Source organism: Gossypium hirsutum, chromosome D02 (genome assembly GCF_007990345.1).
Source record: "Gossypium hirsutum isolate 1008001.06 chromosome D02, Gossypium_hirsutum_v2.1, whole genome shotgun sequence".
In the NCBI taxonomy this organism is placed as follows: Eukaryota; Viridiplantae; Streptophyta; class Magnoliopsida; order Malvales; family Malvaceae; genus Gossypium; species Gossypium hirsutum.
Genome location: NC_053438.1, coordinates 4968166 through 4989200, shown reverse-complemented (window position 1 = coordinate 4989200; position 21035 = coordinate 4968166). Strand labels below are relative to the sequence as shown.

Sequence of the window (21035 nt, the reverse complement as noted above, 5' to 3'; positions counted from 1 at the left end):
CGAATAAAAAAAGGCCATACAATGATGATTTTAACAGCTCAGTGACTTAAATGAAAACTTTAGAATAATTCAATGACTATTTTGTAACTTTTTAAAGTTAAATGACCAAAAAATAAAATTACTAATAATTTAGAAACATTAAATGTAGTAAACTTACTAATAATTTAAAAACATTAAGTGTAGTTTACCTATAATCATCAAACGAGGAAGAGAAGGAGTTTGTTTAATGTATTGAAAATAATAAATAAAATTATCAAATTTATTTTATATTGGTGAGGGATTTTTGACTCTTTCACTCGGAGCTAATGAATCTCTCTATATATTTGGTATTGTCTCTGGTAGAAGTTTTATCTTTCGTCTGTGTCGAAAGTTTGAGTGGTTGAAGAGACAACTTAAAGAGATGATGGTTACAGGCTCACAGAATGGTAGCACCTCACCCACTAATGAAATCTCATATTTACCCTTGATGAGATTTGAACCGATGGCAACATATAGGGCATTGTTGGATAATATGCTATAACTTAAGTGCGTTGGATACGATGAGGGGATCTCCCTTAATGAACCCAACATCGTCGTCTCTTTAGGACGCCTCATCAAATACTTGAGCCCTCGATGAAAATGAGAGACAAAAACTTTTACCGAAGACACTACCAGAAATCTTCACAAGCTTTTTTTTTTAAAAAAAAATTGAAAACCCCTCGAAATATATAATTATAAATTATATTAAAGTAAGATCTAAAAATCACAAAATGCAATAATGATATGCTAAACTACTGCCATACATTTCCCATTTGTTTTTTGCTTTCCCAATTCACCCAAAATTCCTTGCTATCAAACTTCATGCCTAAATCATTGTGTCGACTCCTCCATGCGTTGCTTTACCACGTGCTCCATCAACAACCGAGACAAAATATCACTAATTTTTCAGGGCAAAAAATATAATTTGTACTATGTATTGAGTGGTGTGACTCTTCGATCGGGTTTCAACTCATTACGAAATCATCAAAAAATTTAAACTCGGTTTTTTTAAACCATCAATTTCATCATTTCAACTAAAACACGATATGATTTTTATAAAATCGAAGTTGGGGTAGACAAGATCTTACCTCCCTAAAATGAAATCGAATTTTTACTCGGTATATTATATATAAAAAATAAATTTAAATTTATATATACATTATAAGTACAATTAATTAAAAAATTAAAAAAATGCATGTATTAAAATATAAACCTGTGCAAATCAACCTCTTCTATTGTACAGTGTGCATAGGTATCTTTGGTATCTAGAAATAAGCAAAAGTGTTGAAGGTCTATTTCTAAATGTCAGATTGTGGATTGATAGAATAATTAAAAGCCTCTAATTAGCTGACTAATTACTTGGGACTTAATTGTTAATTAATTAATTAATTAATTAATTAATCCCTGGATGCTTTTGCAGTAAGAAAGTGAACAGAGGAAAAGTCAGCACTGGTCTGAAATAAAATAAAGTAATAATATTGGAAACTCTCTGTCAATTCCTTCTGAAAATGATCCATGGATGTCTGGACAAATTATTTTCTTACAGGATAATTATTAGATCTTGTTTTGTGGGTCAGTGTAATGAAAATTTTTTTTTATCTGGGAATCTATCTTTTGATGCTTTTAATGGTTTTTATGAATTAGGGTGGCTTTTTTTTTTTTGGTTTATTTCATGTTATTTTGCACGTTGAAAATTTCCTATTTGGCAAGCATGTTAGGCCATTGCAGGCTCACTTTCCCATTGGAAAACAGATGATCAATTCAATGACATAAGGTTTTTTTTTAATTATTTGTACATTATTTCTATTGGATTCAAGAAAAAAAATAATTATCGAGTGAGTATTACTCGATTGGTATGGATATTGTTGTTAATGTAGGAGACGTAGGTTTGAGTGTGCTGAAGCGCATTTTCCTCCTATTTACGGGTTTAAGAAGGGTTATGGGTAATTCTAGACGTTGTGTCAAAAAGAGCAGATATAATCAAAACTTATATATTATATTTTTTAAAATTTGAAGGTGATTAAGGCTTATATATATGTGTATTATACACACTGACCATGAACAGGTAGAAGAGGAGGACCAACTACATTAAACCTAGTTGACTTCGTGCATGTCACAGTACTGGAAGCAAATTCAATGTTATATCTAACCTTGACTTACATTCATGGCTAGGGTTTCTTAGAAGAACTATATATATATTAGATCATGTGATAATTAGTGGGTGGATATAAGTTTTTTTTTTTAATTTTTAAAATTATAACTTATAATTAAATCGTCATCTTAAATTAGAATCAATCATTATAAGTACTGAACTATATATAAGTAAGGTTACTCATCTAAATAAATCTGAATCAGATTTACACATAATACAAAATACGTGGAAGATAAAATCAATTGAATCACTTGACCTGAAAATCGAATCGGTTTCGACATTTGTTATTTATTGATATTTGAGTTTTTAATAAGTGATGAAGGAGAATACATTCAAGGGTGATAACATATTGGACCACGAAGTCATATTGTTGGTCCAATTCCTACCAATGAGAGCCCACGGGTTCAACTGATTTGGTTTTGATATTAAAGATCTTACGTAGCCATCTCCAATGCATATTTCTTGGCAAGTTGTTAGTGAAAACTGAAAACCCTCGAGGGCCTATTGAAAAGTGGAAGGATTTAGGTAAAAATATAGACTTGAAGATGAGCTTGAAAATTATAGGTCTAAATTTTTTACTTGATCCAGCTCAAACTAACGCGACCCATGATCAGTTCTAGTTACATATTCGTATTTGTTTGTATCATATATTTTTTTAATTATTTCCAATTATCTTAAATGTAGTTTAATAATACAGAGTAATATATTTCTTTAGCTTTTCTCCAAATCTATTTTACTGCTTTTGATTAATTTCCTCCTTCTATTAATCTCCTCCATTCAAAAACCCTTTCTATTTTTAGTCCACCCAAAATAAAATATTTTCCCTATTTCTCCCATTTCCTGTACTTCTTCAATGGCCCCTTTTTCATCTTTGACTCTTGTAGAAGAATTCAATTCAACACCACCACCACCACCAAAGCTTTCTATTTCATTCCATTAATTTTAATTCAAAGCCCACATTTTTTCCCCATTCATACCTTTCTCTAAATACCCTTTTTTTTCTGAATTTTTTCTGGGTTTTTAAAAACTTTTTTTTTCTTATTGTATTTTGCATGCATTTTCTCTTTCGTGGGTTTTCATGTTTCTGGGTTTTAGCTAGAAAAATTCTTCCTTTTTTTTTGTTTTTATTTAAAAAAGATCAGTATATTTTTTTGCTACCCTTGATTATGGGTATGGATTCGAAAAGTGGACAGGAAGGTGGTGGTGATGGTGGTATCAATATACCAAAGGAATCAGATGAGAATTCGAAGATGAAGGGGGCCATTAATACTAAAGATATGATGTTCAGAGCTGATAAAATTGATTTAAAAAGCTTGGATATGCTACTTGAGAAGCACCTCAACCTGGTTTGGTCCAAGAACATTGAGAAACAAAGGCCTGTAGAGGCATGGGAGGTTGATTTGTCTAAGATAGATTTAAGGTATGTCATAGCTCATGGCACCTATGGTACCGTCTATCGTGCAACGTATGATAATAAAGATGTTGCAGGTACTATTTCCCTCTTTTGGTCACTGTTTTAGTTTCATTTATTATCTAGAAATGATACGGAACTCATTGCATTGTAATGTTGAATGTTGTAGTCAAGGTGTTGGACTGGGGAGGTGGTAATGCTGCACCGGCTGAAACCACTGCGATGCAAGCGGCATTTAAGCAAGAGGTTGCCGTTTGGCATAAGCTCGATCATCCTAATGTTACGAAGGTTTGATTTTTCTTCTACGTGGTATGTTTACTTATTGGCATTGTAGTGAAAGCCTTAATGTAAGTAGTGGGATTTGTTCAATGCATTTGTTTACAGTTTGTAGGAGCTTCAATGGGAACTTCAAACCTTATGATAACGTCGGCCGATGGTCACGATTCCCTTCCTTCTAGAGCTTGCTGTGTTGTTGTGGAGTACCTCCCCGGTGGCACGTTGAAGCAATACTTGATACGAAATCGGCGAAAGAAACTCGCCTTGAAGGTTGTCATTCAACTTGCTTTGGACCTCTCTAGAGGGTAAGTGAATGCCTTTTATCCTCTGTTTTACGGAAACTTCAGCAATGGTGATCATACTTGTTCCGAATTCGCAGACTAAGCTACCTGCATACGAGAAAGATCGTACACCGTGATGTCAAAACCGAAAACTTGTTACTAGATGCTCACAGAAATGTCAAGATCGCCGATTTCGGGGTTGCTCGTGCTGAAGCTTGGAATCCAAGTGACATGACTGGTGAAACTGGAACTCTAGGATACATGGCCCCAGAGGTATGCTTTTAAACCATAACCAATGCTTTTTATTTTGTACTCGCATCTAAGTTCCAGTAACATAATCTAGTTATGTAGGTGCTTAATGGTAAGCCCTACAACAGAAAGTGCGATGTCTACAGCTTCGGCATTTGCTTGTGGGAAATTTATTGCTGCGATATGCCTTTCCCGGATCTTAGCTTTGTCCAAGTGTCGTCCGCAGTTGTTCAAGAGGTTAGTTTGCATGTTATGTTATATGAGTTGTCACGTATTCATGCATGTATGAAACTAGCTTCAACCCTAGGGGTAAAATGTGTGTAGTCATTGTGCATGTGCTCGTTACTATAAGTACCATCACCATTGTGGGAGTTAAAACTCGACATGGTCGTTTATCGGCAGAATCTAAGGCCGGCAATCCCGCGGTGTTGCCCGAGTTCATTAGCAAACATCATGCGGAAATGCTGGGATGCGAATCCGAAGAACCGTCCCGAAATGGAAGATGTAGTGAAGATGCTGGAAGCAGTGAATACAAGCAAAGGGGGAGGGATGATACCGGAGGACAAGGCACCAAGTTGCTTCTGTCTTGCCCCTCGTGGTCCATGACCATGAAACAAAGTAAATTTTGGGCTGTTCTCTTGTAATTTCCCCACTTTTAATAATTTACTAAGTTATTGATTTATTTAAATCGCATGGAAAGGATCAAAATAAATAAATTAAAATAACATATTATGGATAAATAAGGGTTTGTGCTAGTTTTCAATGTATCTAGGTTGGAAACAGGGTAGATTTTTTTTTAGGGTCAAGAAATTTGATCCAAAAATATAAAAATCGGGTAAATTGATTTTTTACAGGTTCATTCGGTTTACAGCTCATAGTTTAATCATAGTGTGTAGCAATTTACGATTCAGTTGAGTTTTTTTTTCTTTATTTTAGATTGATATACTGATCAATTTATATTCTGTTTGGCCGATCGAGTCCAATTTCAACAATATTGATTCATGACAATAGTTAAGTGCCTATTGCAAATAGCTTTACATTGACTATTGAACGCTTTTTTCTGATCGGGCATTTTACTTTTATGTGTTGAGACATTTTAAGACTTTATTGTATCCTAGAGACGTAAAAAGCTCAAGTGTCTTACATTTAAGTTTGATTGCTTTTCTATACATTATTTCTAGCATAAATTGCAAGTATAAAGAACACCTATATCAAAATAAATCTTGACAAGACCCATACATAACTGTATTTAAATAACAATAAAAACACAAACAAGTAGAATGTGATACACATGAACCCCTAGATCATAGCAATATTTGACCACATTCTTCGATACACCATGAGTGTTGTTACACAAATGAGCTCCACCACCTTACACGGCATTGGATTTGCCAGCCTACCTCCACCACGGTCACTGTTTCATTAGAACTTGGAAAACAAACAAGCCAAGCAACACCGACAACTAATTCATTCCAACAAAACAGTCATCGCTTGTCTTCTATATATACCTTACAATTTAGGGGATGTCACAATTGGAAAGGATCAGTTAACCAGCCAGAGGCAACCACGTGTTCCACCATATCCAAACTATATAAGCACTCTCACCTCAAGAAAAGGCAAGCTCGCTCGCTCTTTCTCATTCAACACCCTCAACCTTCTCCTTTTCCTCTCCATCATCTCCTCCCTTTGCTTCTTAAGAAGCTTTACTTCTCACCACCCATACCATATAGCTCTCCATCCAATAAAGCGAACCGTCTTCTACCATCACTACCATCTCCTCCACGTCGCTGCTTCTTCTACCGTCAACATTTTAAAGATATTAAAATATAAAAATTATACAAATCTTTTCCAAATATTTGGAAAGAAATCGAATCTTAGACGACACTGAAGGTAAAGTGAAAAACCCTTATCTTTTTAAACTTAATTCAATGACATGACAGCATGCACTTATGTTTGTAATCTCCATTTTCACTTCCATCCCATGTTTTCTTGCCATATGTTATTTTTTCCATTTGGGTTGATTAGGTGCTTCTCAAATTGACAGGCATTACTGTTTTTATGAAAAGGAAAATTACTTTTTATTAGTATTGAATAGGGTGATATTTATACAATAAAAAAAACTATATAATTTGTAATTTTTGTAAATTTAAAATATAATAACGACTTTAGTATAAATTTTTTTACTAAGCAAGCACCTTATTCTAGATTTGACACTTGTTTATACGACGAGAGTTCGTTTATGTAATATTATGCGAACTCACATCATCTCCTCTCGTATTATTTATTTTATGTTAAATTACTCGAACATAATTGGTACAAGTATAAGTTTCGCTCTATAAAACTTAATTTTGATGATATCTTAATAATTATCCCCAAATTAAGCTACTCCAAAGAAAAAAAATTGAAAAAAAACTTGAAAGTACAGTCATAGATAAGGTTTAAAATCCAATTTATCCAATAAAATAAAAATTAAAATACGAGTTTAATAAGTATCCATTAAGCTATTAGCTAGGGTTTTCTTACACGACAAGTGCCTTGCTATATATATATATATATATATATATAATTGGATTAATTGCAATGGAAGAAATAAAACATGGGCAATGGCACGTAGTGTGTTGTTGGCATGCTTTCTTTTCCTTCTTACATAAGCAATTAGTACATTGGCTAAAGTGTGATACTACCATTTGTCATGATAAATTCGAATCCTTATTTTAAGAGATGGTTGAATAATGAAATTGGATACATGATTTTGGGGTCTTTTGCAAAAATAATACAAAAAAAAATCAAAATAATATATTTTTTTATTTATCAAAATAATACAAAAAAAACCTGTTAAAAAAACAAACAAACCTAAAAGAAGGGCCTGCCAAAACCTTTGGTGCCTGTGGCAGAGGCGGCACCAATTGTTCGTATTTTGGCCATTTGTTCGTATTTTTTCCCCTTATTTTATTACTTTTAAAAAATATACTATTTTCTAATTTTTTTATTTTATATTATTTTAGTACATTATGTTTGAAATGTATTCATTTAGTGTGTTTTTTATTGAAAGTAATAAGATTCGAGAAAAAAATACGAACAAAGGGCCGAAATAAGAGTTTTTTTTTTAAAATTTATTTAAAAAACACACTAAATGAATACATTTCAAACATATTGTACTAAAATAATGTAAAATAATAAAATTAAAAAATAGTATATTTTTTAAAGTAATAAACTCTGGGGAAAAAAATACGAACAAAGGGCCGAAATAAATGTTTTTTTAAAAATTTATTTAAAAAACACAGTAAATTAATACATTTCAAACATAATGTACTAAAATAATGTAAAATAATAAAATACGAAAATAATATATTTTTATTGAAAGTAATAAAATCCGGGAAAAAAATACGAACAAAGGGCCGAAATAAGAGTTTTTTTTTAAAAAATTATTTAAAAAACACACTAAATTAATACATTTCAAATATAATGTACTAAAATAATGTAAAATAATAAAATTAGAAAATAGTATTTTTTTAAAGTAATAAACTCTGGGGAAAAAAATACAAACAAAGGGCCGAAATACGTTTTTTTTAAATTTATTTAAAAAACACAGTAAATTAATATATTTCAAACATAATGTACTAAAATAACGTAAAATAATAAAATACGAAAAAATATATTTTTATTGAAAGTAATAAAATTCGGGAAAAAAATACGAACAAAGGGCTGAAATAAGAGTTTTTCTAAATTTATTTAAAAAGTACACTAAATTAATACATTTCAAACATAATGTACTAAAATAATGTAAAATAAAAAAAATTAGAAAATAGTATTTTTTTAAAAGTAATAAAATCCGGGAAAAAAATACAAACAAATGGCCAAAATACGAATAATTGGTGCCGCCTATGGTAGGCCCTTCTTTCAGTTTTTTTTAACTGTTTTTTTTGTATTATTTTGGTAAATAAAAAAAATATTATTTTGGTATTTTTATTTTTTTGGTATTATTTTTGTAAAAGACCCCATGATTTTGTGTGAATATAGGTGAGCGTTGGGTCGAGTTCAGTGAAAAAATTGAGTTAATTGAGTTGATGAATATTGTTTTATTGAGTCGAGTCGAATCAAATAGAGTAAAATTATTTGAGTTAAATTAAAAAAATTTAAATATGTCAAATTAAAATCTTGCTACAATGTAACTAATTCCATGTTAGAGCATATAAATTTGGAACTATATATATTCGAAAACTTTTTCAAAACAAAATAAGATGCTTCAGTATGATAACTTAAATTATTAATTAATTTATTTAGGTCCCAAAATTATTATTTTAAAAAAATTTTAAAATTTTTTTATATATTATTTAGTAATTGTTTTAGAAAACATAAATATAATTTTTTTTTTGTAATTCTTGTTGAGAGAAACTATTTTGTTTATTTTAAAAGTTGACAGAGATGAAATTGGTATTTACAGGGGCGAAGTTAGAAAATTTTGTTAGGAGGCAGATATTAAATTGTAATTTTCAAATGATTAAATCAACATCTTATCATTTTTAGGGAGCCAAAGTGTAATTTTACCGTTACTAATTTAAAATTTTAAAAATTTTAACGGACCAAAATAGAAAATTTTCCATTTCAGGGGCCGAGCCATGCCAATCCGCCTAGATTCGCCTCTGGGTATTTATACCAATCAGTTATTCGAACTGTAAAATTCAACTCAAACTCGAAACTTGAAACTCAAAATTCAAATTTATTTTCGTTCCTTTTTTCAAATCAAATCGAATTTTACCGAAGAAAGAAAGAATGGGTTCCACATCCCTTTCCTTTACTTCAATATATATATATATATAAATATTGTAATTTCATACGAAAACTTGATTCTCTTAACAAATAAAGAAAACAGCATAATAAAAAAATAAATAAATTCCGATCTGTTTAATCCACAGATTAGTTTATGTGTCTAATTATTTTCTAAATATATATATACAACAGTGATCCATGCAGGACACAACCTATATAATTTGGGATAAGATCTTAAAAAAAAAAAAAGTTGCAGCACCATAAATGGCTGGATTCGATACTGGTTTTGTTGGGTAAAGCTAAGATGAACATGTTCCATCTCTATATTTTTTAGTTCCATTACATGCTAATATGCTTCCACTCATGTTCTGTCTTCATCATATCTTTATTATAAAGTTCAAACCTTTAGGCAATGATAATATTGTTTGACCCAATGTTATTACACTTAATTTCGATTTTTTTAATTACAGAATAAATAACAATAATAATTTAATTCCATAGAGTATTTCTTTCCAGCTGTATTTTATCATACTTCGTGTTAAATTATGTCATTAGTCCTGTATCACGAGTAAAGTTATAGATTCAGTCCACATTCATCAATTGGATTATTCTTAGTGGCTGTATTTTTTAATTTTAAAATTTTAGTCTTAATGCGAACGACGATCGTTATGTAAAAATAATACATACATAATATTACACATGTGATAATATATTTGATACATTATAATTTTAAAAGAATAACATAACTTAATGATTTTTTTTTGTAGATTTTTAAATTCTAAAAGTACAAGGGCTAAAAATAATCAAATTAAAATACAGATACTAAATCTACAATTTATATAAATTATAGGATCTAATAGCAAATTTTGACGTAAAAAGAGTTTTCAAATTCCATACGAAACCGAACTAGTAAGCAACCATAAACCAATATGAAAAAAAAAATGAAAAAGAAAAACATTAATAAAAAGCAATTATGTATTAATTTATGGCATTTTTATTATATATATATATTTAATTTGTCATTGTGATTCCATTTTTTAAAGAATAAATATGCATTTGGTTGTGTTTATTATTATTATTATTTTAATTCATATTAGATATTTTATCACAAGCATACGCGTGTGGAAATCATATTATTAAGATAGAAATATATGTTTAAAAATAATATACAATAAAAAATGTATTATTTGAAACTAATAATAATAACAACAACACATATGCAATATGTACGGAATTAAAATGAAAAAGTTAGTTTAAATTAGTTTATATATCTATTAACCATGTGTTCAATCTAGAGGTGATCATGGGCCAAGTCGGGTTTGAACAAAAATTTAGGCCCGAGTTTAACCCAAAAATAGGCCTAAAAATTTGTCCAAGCCCAACCCAAATAAAAATGCTAAAACTTGGGCCCGACCCGGTCCGCCCATAATTTTTTTATATTATATTTATTTTTTACATAATTTTTAAATATATATAATCCATCAAAAATACTAAAAATATTGAAATAAATATTCGCGAACAAATTGAAAATAAATTGAAAATACTAAGATATAAGCAACTTAACAAGAAAATATCTCTAAAATAATAACAAAATTAACAATAAAACAAGTGTTATACAATATCCAAATAATAACAACATAATAGTGAAATAGTAGCAAAATAGGGAGAAGACAACAAGAAAATATCATTAAAATAACAAAAAAAGTAGCAGATTTTTTTGTCATTTAGTAAATTCAGGCGGAGCCGGGCTCGGACCAAAAATATCTTACCCGAGGCCCGGACCGTTTTTAAAACGGGCCTTATTTTTTCCCAAGCTCATTTTTAGTGCCTATATTTTTGCCCAAACCTTCCTACTTTTCGGGCGGGCCGAATGGCCTGACCTATGATCAGGTCTAGTTGAATCCCTATATATGTTAATTTTAGTTCTTTTATTTAAATATTATATAAAAGTATGAAAAACAAAAATGTCATCAAAGTAATAATCGTAATAATTTAATAGAAATGGCATATTTAGTCTTTTCTTCGACTGAGATGATATTCGATTAACTCATGACACCAACATGTTAACTCAATCAGGGGTTTAAATAATGGTATAGATATACAATGTGCGTGAAAGAAAACATTTTATGTAAAAAAATATTTTTTAAAAATTTCTCAATAATGATTATTGGTGTAGTGGTAAAGAACTTGTTTATAAATCTATTCAACACATGTTCAATTTTTGGATATATTAATTTTAGATCTTTTATTTAAAGAGTATATAGAAGTATGAAAAGACAAATACACCATCAAGATAATAATAGTAATCATTTAATAGAAAAGGTATATTAGTATTTTCTCAACTGAGTCAGTACTCGGTTAACCTATGAAACAACTCAGCCAGGGGTTTAAATAATTGTATAGATATTTTACATAATTTATAGTATTTATTCATCATAATTATTTAAGGTGTTGTTTGATAAACTAAAAAACATTAAGTGTCGCGTTGAAAAATTATGTATTAAAAGTTTAAGTTATAAACCTATTTGATTTATTATTTAAAATTAATTACGAAATATAATTAGATTGTTTGATAAATATATATTTAAATTATAAAAATATATATCCTACATTGTATCATTATTTTTTAAACATTTCACATTATTCTAAAATAAAAGTCAAATATTAAACCTAAAGTTTTTATAATATAATATAATATTAAAATAAATTGAATTTATTTTCCTTTAACTGATATGTAGCTCTTATCTATTTATCATTTTTCACATTTTTTATAGAGAAAAATCTTTTGAATTGTTTTTATTTTGGATTATTAAATATATGTAAAATATTAAATAATTAAGTCATAATAAAAATATAATTTAATAAGGATATGAAGCATAATTTAAAATCAAATAAATTATTTTCAAATATTATTTTTTATATTTTTAATGGTTATTTTATCACTTATTTTTGGAGTTCATGGTTACCCCTATCAACAATGTCACTTCCAACATTCGAACTCCTCTTCCATTGAAATTTAAGGCTTTTTTTAGGAATTAAACTCTATAAATTTAAAAAATTATGAAAATAACTCAACTTCAATATTAATTATGAGAATGACCTAATTTCTACGGTAGAATTGGGTGCTGCTACTTTCCCAGCTGGCACCACCCAATATATCCCCCCCCAAAAAAGGGGAAAAATGTTCAGGACTCTCATTTGACACTATTTTTTCAAGTCAATCTAAAAAGGGTAATTACTTCATCTGATCCCTAAATGTTTTACCTCTACATGCTCCAGTCCGATGCCGCCAATTTGTTATGCAGCACCAAAAAAGTTGATTGTTTTTTTTAGATTTTTAAGGTGGTGTTGTTAGGATTTAAGGTCTAGGGTTTAGGGTTTAAGGTTTAATGTGTAAAAATCAAGTCATTCCCATAATTAATCTTGAAATTAGATATTTTTATAATATTTTTTAAAAATTTATAAGGTCAAACTCAAATCTAAATATGCCACTCAACATTTGTGGATAATATTCAAAATTTAATAAATGATAGAAACAACATTTTATTTTAAAATAATACGATATAATAAATAATAAAAGATATTTTTATGGGTTGAAACCACTTCCAAGGAGAAACTTGTAAATTAACAAGAAACCCTGCAACTATAAAATGGTTACGTGTGTATTCTTACGACAACTGCAAAGTTAAAATAATCGCCACCTTCACTTCCTTTATTCTTCTTCTAATCTCCTTTGAAAAAGCTTTAATTGCCGGAACTTAGCTCTCTTAATTTCTTTTTACCGGGAATGGGATTGGAAGGCGTGGAACCGTCGTCGTTTATGGCAGATTTTCTAGCAGGGTGCGGTGGTTATGCGGTGGTGGACGGTGGGTTGGCCACCGAGCTTGAACGCCATGGTCAAGACCTCAATGATCCTCTATGGAGTGCCAAATGTCTTATCTCTTTTCCCCAACTGGTTCGAAGGGTACTTTCCATTTCCTTCTCAAACTTCGACTGCATGTCTCTTCATTACCACATAGGATTTCTGAAAGAAGTAAAAAGAAATTTCTGGTTTTTGTTTGATTGTCGGGGTAATGAAGTATAACACGACAAACAGGTTTTTCCCCTATTTTTAAATTATCACACTTTGATTGAATGTAAACTATTTTTCCCCTATTTTTGTTTGAGGTTCAGCGGTGAAGCTAAAAATTTAATTTAATTTTTATTATTTTTAGGGTTTAAAGTGTAATTTTACTATTATAAATTTAAAAGTTTATAAATTATAAAGGGTCTAAATAGAAAAAAAAATCTATTTTAGGGGTTGGGCCCTGCTTACTCCTTAGCTCCGCCATTGAAGGTGTTTGTTTAATGAAAAATGAATTATCACATCATTCGTGGTTTTTTCCAATTATTAATTGACATTTTAATAATTTTTTATATCATTTACACATAATTTTTGTAACTTTTTATTTTAAATTTTAAATTCAAACCCTAAACTTTAAATTATAAACTTGAAATCTGAACTCTAAACTCTTCGTTTGAGCTTTAAACTTCTAAATTTTAAATTCAAACCCTAAACTTTAAATTATAAACTTAAAATCTGAACTCTAAACTCTTCGTTTGAGCTTTAAACTTTAAATTCCAAATTTAGGGTTTGAGGTTTGACTTTATTATTGATGCACAGTTCATGATTTTATTTAAAAATAAATAAATATTAAATATTTTTATAAATAATAAATATACTTATAAGTCTTTAGATCTCAGATTTAAGGTTTTAGGATCTGTTTTCTCCTGTAAGCAACTTTTAGGTGGAATGGAAATTAATTTTTAATTCACATATTATTATGTTATTAATCTTATTTAATATCTGTAATGAGACAGCCACGTGTAAAAACCTGTACTTGACAGCTAAGAGGTTTTCTTATGCTGTCATGTGAGGTTTTCATGACATCTGTCTATTTCTATTTCCGGTAACATATCCATATTATATTATAATTTAATTTTTTATTCATTTATATAAGCATAATTTCGATCATATCTGTTTTTTCTAATACAGTATTTAGGACTATTTACACTTTTTTTCTCAACTCATCATAAATAGAAGAATAACGCGCTCATTTGAACTCACATCCTCTTGTATTAACGACAATGTCTATATCAATTGAATTAATATTCAATCGGTTGTATAAAGGGTGAGACAAACTCATATTCGTAATTAATTTAAAATTCCTTTTTTTAATTAAAAGTAGGGGCTATTGGCAAATGCTTTCCTACCCAAAATTGGTCCAATTGTGTTAAGTATCACTGACATTTCATTTTCCATCCTTTTTAGTCTAAACAACCTTTTTGAAAGTGAGACAAAGTCCTAGAATTCTCCAAAATTGGATGACTCAACTATTCATTATTATTAATGTAAAAGATAAATATATTTTTAAATATTTTACAAATATGATTTTTAGTATTTTTTTTTCACTCACATCGTAAGTATAATATAATTTAGTCGCGTTTAAAGCTGGTATAATCATATGATTGTATAGATGATAAATTTAACGGAAAATATTAACAGTGTCAACGATTGGGTTAGGGTTTTTAAATGAAAATAGTTAAAGGATTTAGTTCTTAAATTTTTTAAAATACAAGGATTAAATCTCAAATTTTATTAAGTATAGTGACTGAGAGCATAATTTGACCAATATGTAATATGAAATTTGTTTAGTCCATTTTGTTTGGTTATTGACGTGTTTGATGTACTACTATTTGCAGGTTCACCTAGATTACCTTGAAGCAGGTGCAAATGTGATTATAGGTGCATCATATCAGGCCACCATTCAGGGTTTTGAAGCCAAAGGTCTATCGATTGAAGAAGCTGAAACTTTAATCAAGAGAAGTGTTGAAATTGCATGTGAAGCTCGCGAAATTTATCTCCAAAGATGTGCCAAAGGTTATTGGGACTTCCTTGATAGTCCGAAAATTGATCGACATCCGGTTCTAGTTGCCGCTTCAGTCGGCAGCTATGGTGCTTATTTGGCTGATGGATCCGAGTATAGGTACCATATTCGGTTTTTATAATCAGTTTTCTTGCAATATGTCTCATTGATTCATGGTGTTCCTGTTTACAGTGGCAACTATGGTGCTTCGGTGACATTGGAAACATTGAAGGAGTTCCATAGGAGAAGGCTGCAGATTTTGGCCAACTCGGGTGCCGATCTCATTGCGTTCGAAACAATTCCAAACAAGCTAGAAGCTCAGGTATTTGTTAATTGACCGTAAAATAATGGACGTAACGTTATGTATGTAATGATGATTTTGGTTGAAATCCGAGTGCAGGCATACGTAGAGCTTCTCAAGGAGGAAAATATAGACATCCCAGCTTGGTTTTCATTTAGTTCAACAGATGGAACCAATGTGGTTAGTGGTGATCCCATTACAGAATGTGCCAAAATTGCAGATTCATGCAGCCAAGTTGTTGCTGTAGGCATCAACTGTACCCCTCCAAGGCTCATCCATGGACTCATTCTCTCTATTAGAAAGGTAACCCCTCATTTGGTCTATACAAATAAGTCCTTGTTATACTTAACTACCTTGCCAGCAACGTACTAAGGAGGGCTTACCTATATTTGTCTCGAGACTCAAGGGTTATTGTCTTGAGACAATCAACTTTGAAGCTAGGGGTCTGAAACGGGAAAAGCATGTCTCGAGACTTGTTGAATTTTGATAATTTGAGTTTGAATTCGAATCCTAACTTCATCTTTCACCTCATATCATCCCAAATTAATGTATGTGGGCCCAATTGTTCATGTTTAAGTGTATTCCACCATCATAATATGAATTATATACAACCATACCCCGTTTTCCATTCTAAAGTAGATGAGATTAATTGAGATGGTTTGAATTGTTCCGACAATGGAACGTGACATCTCGCATTCGCGTCTGCCGTCCGAGCTAAGTGTAAGGTACCACAAAGGGCTTGCCCAACTAAGGACACTCACATGCTCGTTTTATGAGCCATCACAAGGTCATGTCAAGTACAACACTCGATAACTCTACGACTGTAGGATACTTACCTATCCGGAAGGGCTCATACCTAGCCCTGATATCACCAGATTCTCCCCGTTCCCCTGGCTCTCGGAATCCATGTGTGAACCACTCGCTCATTGTAGTACTAAACTAGAATTTCTTACCATGACATTGGAATCATCAGGTGACAAATAAACCAGTGATCATATATCCCAACAGTGGTGAGACTTACAATGGAGAAACCAAGCAATGGGAGGTGAGCAGTTTTTTTCTTTTTTGTAGCTTTTGTAATGAAATCTTTAGAACTGAAATGATTTTTTTTTTTGTGGAAATGCAGAAAACAAGAGGGGAAACAGAAGAGGATTTTGTGTCATATGTAGGGAAATGGAGAGATGCAGGAGCTTGTCTCTTTGGTGGTTGCTGTAGGACTACTCCTAACACCATAAGAGCTATATCAAGGGCTCTCTTTGACAAATCGTCCTGAAATTTTCTTCTTGTTCCCCTTGTAATGTCCAGCAGAAATCTACTAATGAAACCTTAATGCAGCAGAAACCTACTAATGAGAATCAATGTAATAAAAGGCTGCTTTCCTTGCAGAGCAGTCTATGATATAATAAAAAAAATGCAGAAATGCACAGTATGTATGTGAATATAAGCCAAAGAAAAGCTCAGTTAAGTTGGCTATTGCAGGCACCAGAAAAGCACTCCAACAATGGCAGCAACCTCTCAAAGCTTAAAAATTCTACCAAAAACAAATTGCAGAAACCTCATTCAATTCAGGAAATTAGGAACTAAGGCCTAATTCACCATCCCTGTAGTACTATTATGACCAAGCTTTGACCATTTGAGTGTAATGGAGGTCTTCAATACAATGGAGAACAAAAAGGAGATTTGTCAACTTGGATTACTGCCATTGGACTAAGATCTTCAATATATTCTGGGGATCTTTTCTGTTTGGTCCAAATCTGGGGATCTCTTTTAGTTAAAATTGATAATATAAATAAATAAGGGCACCAAAAAGCCTCTTTAAAATACAATGCGCAAAATCTAATCACCATATTTGTCTGTTCCATTTAATATTAAAATATTCTTAAAATTCTTATTTTTTTTATTCCTCGTATTCGATTTACGATTTATGTTCGAGGTTCGTAACTGCTTCTCCTGACAATATTATCTCGAAGGTTTGAGCATATGTTCTCTCTTCAGAATTACAATGTTACCATTATATTTAACATTTGTTTAGAGTTTTTTTTTTTCAAAATGATCAAGTGTAAAATCTTGTATGAAAATAACCTGTTTTCTACAATTCATATTGGCGCTGACAATCTCGCTGTTAGCACCACCTTCCATAATCATATAATGATTGATCAATCTATAAAAAATGATTTTTTTATATCGGCGTTGTGTTCGCCTACACTTATATATGTATATATATATTTCAAATATAATTAAAAAAATACAAATATTTTGCGATTAAAAATTAAAAAAATTTATTTTAATAGGTTCCGGCAACAAGAAGGCCGGCAAAAAGAAAACCTTGGTTGAAGATATAAAAGAATTGGGAAAAAAGGGGTGACTCAGATGGCTTGGCTTGGGCGGCAAAACATATTGCCCTCATTAGTTTAATCAGCAGCACATCTACTTGCACTTGAAGCGTAATAATTTTTCTTACGCCTATTAAACTAATAAGAAAAATAAAGAAGCTTATCGGATTATAAAAAATAAAAAATAAAAATTTTAATAGGTGATGGAAACAAGAACGTCGACATAAAAAGTACAGATAAATTTAAAAAAAAAAGTTTGAATTAGTGTCGACAAGGTAAATACCGGCACTTATTAGTTTTTTTAATTTTTTAATCATAAAATATCCGTACATTTTAATTATATTTGAAATATATATATATATTGATGTCAATGAACACTCTGTTAGTAAAAAAATTATTTTTATAGATAGGATAGTCATTACGGGATAATGGAGGATGGTGTCGACTTGAACTATAGAAAATATATTGTTTTTGTACCTAAATTATTTTCATAAATAATCAACTTTTTTGGCTCAATTTTGAAAAAAAACTTGTTGATTGTTTAAAAATTTACTTTAATTTGACATTCTAAGTTAAGTAGATGAATTAAAGTCAAAATTTTGCCATGAAGTTTGCCTACCAATTTTTGTGGTCAAATAATCAAATAAGTTCATGTCTACCTGCCTTAGTTCTTGACTCAAAAGGGGCGGCTGTTCACTCAAAAAGGAAAGCACCATAGTTTGGCTAAGGTTCCTACCAAGTTCTCCAAGCTATCATCTTTTAGTTTACCTATATATACCAAACCTAAACTTTGTTAATTCTCATCCAATTTTTCAATTTAATTACACATTCAGGGACCAACCCAAATTTTCTTACAAGAAACCCAGCATGGAAGTAACCTCTGTTGTTCAATTAGACCAAACCAAAGCCAAAGATGAATATCCCAACCTATCTCTCCGACCATTACAAGTTTCAGATGTGGATGATTTCATGGTCTGGGCCAGTGATGAAAAAGTGACACGTTTCTGTACTTGGGAACCTTATACCAACAAAGAAGATGGCTTGAATTACATAAAGAACATTGTTGTGCCTCATCCTTGGTTAAGAGCAATATGTATTGACGACCGACCGGTTGGTGCTATTTCGGTGAGTGCAAATTCAGGCAATGATAAATGCAGGGGTGAACTTGGGTATGTTTTGGCATTCAAATATTGGGGTAAAGGGATTGTAACGAGAGCTGTGAAGATGGTGGTTGAGACCATATTTGTTGAATGGCCACATTTGGAGAGACTCGAGGCTTTGGTTGATGTTGAAAATGTGGGGTCTCAAAGGGTGCTTGAAAAAGCTGGGTTCCAAAGAGAAGGTGTTTTGAGGAAGTATTTAATAGTAAAAGGGAGGTCTAGAGACAGGGTTATGTTGAGTTTTCTTTCTACTGATTATCAGAGTTGACATGTTTATTCTCATGTTAACATGTGTGGAAATGCAGAAAACAAGAGGGGAAACAGAAGAGGATTTTGTGTCATATGCAGGGAAATGAATCTGGTCTATTTCTTATATATATATATATATTTAATTAAGTTATTATTATTATTATTACTTAATTCAATAATATTTTTTAAATTAATAAAACTATCATTGAAAGGATAAATAAACTAGTATAAAAAATAAGTGTCGGGCTGAACTAAAACCCGGACCAACAGGTCCACCCTTTACACCCGGTCCTAAAGCCTAACACGTGATTGATAAAAAATAAAGCTAATGTCTGTTTACACAATCAGATATGGCTTTCATCAACATCATGCCATCAAATCTCCTCAGCTGTACAAATATTCTGAAGATAAAAAAATTGAAGTAAATTGCATATAAAAGAAAGCTTGGGCAGCCATTTCCTTGTTTATAATATCATTATTAGCGTGGAAATTGAGTAGCAGTGAAACATTGCATCCCCCAAATCCACAGGGACCTGGAACCAAAATGAATAAACAGTTATTTGTACTCATGGAGAACTACAAAAGGAAAAAAGCAAAATTACAAACCAGTGGATTGATCTTGTTAGGATCATTGCCTACATTCTTCATGAACCTCACAACAGTACATTCCATGTCCTGCTTCAAGTACCTTCTGGATTGCGCAATGGTAGCATAAAATTACGAGTACGATATGATAGTGAACTTGGTAAAGACAGCAAACAATGAGGTTATGAAAACCAATATATATATATATACATATCAACAACTATCTGTTCAAATTAGAAAGACAAATGCTTACCAGCTAATTTTGAAGCAAGAATTCTGATGGAGTCACCTACATCTTCTTCTATTTCTTTTCCCACACTTTTTGAACTTGTCAACCCATTTGTTTCCCAACTCATTCAGCGCTGTATATCCAATACATAGCCCAACGACTAATCCGCTAGCATAACCTATCAACGCAATTTTCCAAGTAGACAGAGCATATAACCATGAATCTTCATCTTCCCCTGGAGGTGGTGGCATTGGAAGACCAACTTCATTGCATTTCCTTGACAATGGCAGCCCACACAATTTTGGGTTCCCACGGTAGGAATCATTTGTAAATGTAATGAATTGGTTGCTTTGTGGTATGCTCCCTTCAAGTTGGTTGTAAGACAAGTTCAATCCTGCTAAGAAAGTTAAACTTGTAAGTTGTGCAGGAATCTTCCCTGACAGCTTGTTTCTTGAGAGATCCAAAGATTCAAGATCTTTTAGATTTTCAAATGCAAATGGGATTTCACCAGAAAAGCCATTGTTGGATAAGTTCATCACTCTGAGTGACCTCAGCATTTGTATCTCTTCTGGTATTCTCCCATGGAAACTATTGTTGGAAAGGTCAAGACAAGTAAGAATTGTCAAGACTTTCTGGTAGAACATTTCAATCCCTCTGTTAACAATTGTCACAGAGTCTCGATAATAGTCGTCCCCAATGTAAACCCGCTTAGCTTTATCGTCATTTGTTATCTGCATCATTGTTGTTCCAATAGGGTCGGAAGCGTGTAAATTATTGTACTAAAAAATCACACAAAGTTCAATTCCCAGGGAAGAGAGGTGGATCACAATGATCACTTAAATACCAAGTCTTTCCTTAGTCAGAATATCCCTTCTATAGTAATTTAATAGCACAATTAAATACTACTATTATACCCTCAAATATTGAAAGAAAAATAGGACAAAAAAGAACACAAGAGTTTTAACGAGGTTCGGTAAATTATACCTACGTCCTCGGGCACTAACACCAGATGATAACTTTACTATCTCCAAAATATTACAAACAAATAGAATTCCTTAAGAATTCTCAAATGGGAGAAGAGAGAAAACTAAGAGAGAAAGATTGGTTGGGATGGT

At 31.3% G+C, this 21035-nt stretch overlaps 4 protein-coding genes across 7 annotated transcripts; 3 read left to right on the top strand and 1 right to left on the bottom strand.

Moving 5' to 3' along the window:
* Positions 1–3027: 3027 nt before the first annotated feature.
* On the top strand, positions 3028–5317 carry LOC107927666 (serine/threonine-protein kinase STY13). Its single transcript, XM_016858775.2, has 6 exons — positions 3028–3658; positions 3751–3869; positions 3966–4162; positions 4237–4411; positions 4490–4624; positions 4790–5317. The coding sequence occupies exons 1-6, from the start codon at positions 3223–3225 to the stop codon at positions 4991–4993; spliced, it is 1266 nt and encodes a 421-aa protein (XP_016714264.2). The 5' UTR covers positions 3028–3222; the 3' UTR covers positions 4994–5317.
* A 7504-nt stretch (positions 5318–12821) lies between these two features.
* LOC107927633 (homocysteine S-methyltransferase 3) lies at positions 12822–16790 on the top strand. The gene is made up of 6 exons (XM_041088133.1): positions 12822–13121; positions 14900–15183; positions 15256–15385; positions 15464–15667; positions 16338–16409; positions 16491–16790. The coding sequence occupies exons 1-6, from the start codon at positions 12945–12947 to the stop codon at positions 16635–16637; spliced, it is 1014 nt and encodes a 337-aa protein (XP_040944067.1). The 5' UTR covers positions 12822–12944; the 3' UTR covers positions 16638–16790.
* Positions 16791–18471: 1681 nt separating this feature from the next.
* Positions 18472–19213, top strand: LOC107927715 (uncharacterized N-acetyltransferase p20). The gene has a single exon (XM_016858820.2). The coding sequence runs from the start codon at positions 18565–18567 to the stop codon at positions 19123–19125; it is 561 nt and encodes a 186-aa protein (XP_016714309.2). The 5' UTR covers positions 18472–18564; the 3' UTR covers positions 19126–19213.
* Positions 19214–19300: 87 nt separating this feature from the next.
* LOC121214458 (receptor-like protein 33) lies at positions 19301–20675 on the bottom strand. 4 transcript variants are annotated; one of them, XR_005910062.1, is made up of 4 exons: positions 20429–20665; positions 19945–20314; positions 19713–19797; positions 19301–19639 (listed from the first exon to the last, which is right to left on the bottom strand). XR_005910062.1 is itself a non-coding variant. In XM_041088131.1 (3 exons), exon 1 carries the CDS (start codon positions 20658–20660, stop codon positions 19977–19979), a length of 684 nt encoding a protein of 227 aa, XP_040944065.1. In that variant the 5' UTR covers positions 20661–20675; the 3' UTR covers positions 19301–19639; positions 19713–19847; positions 19945–19976. The 4 variants fall into 4 exon arrangements, 3 of the variants coding, with proteins under 3 accessions (XP_040944065.1, XP_040944064.1, XP_040944066.1); XM_041088131.1 differs by having other exon boundaries at positions 19713–19847; positions 19945–20675; XM_041088130.1 differs by having other exon boundaries at positions 19945–20675.
* Between the last annotated feature and the right edge of the window lie 360 nt (positions 20676–21035).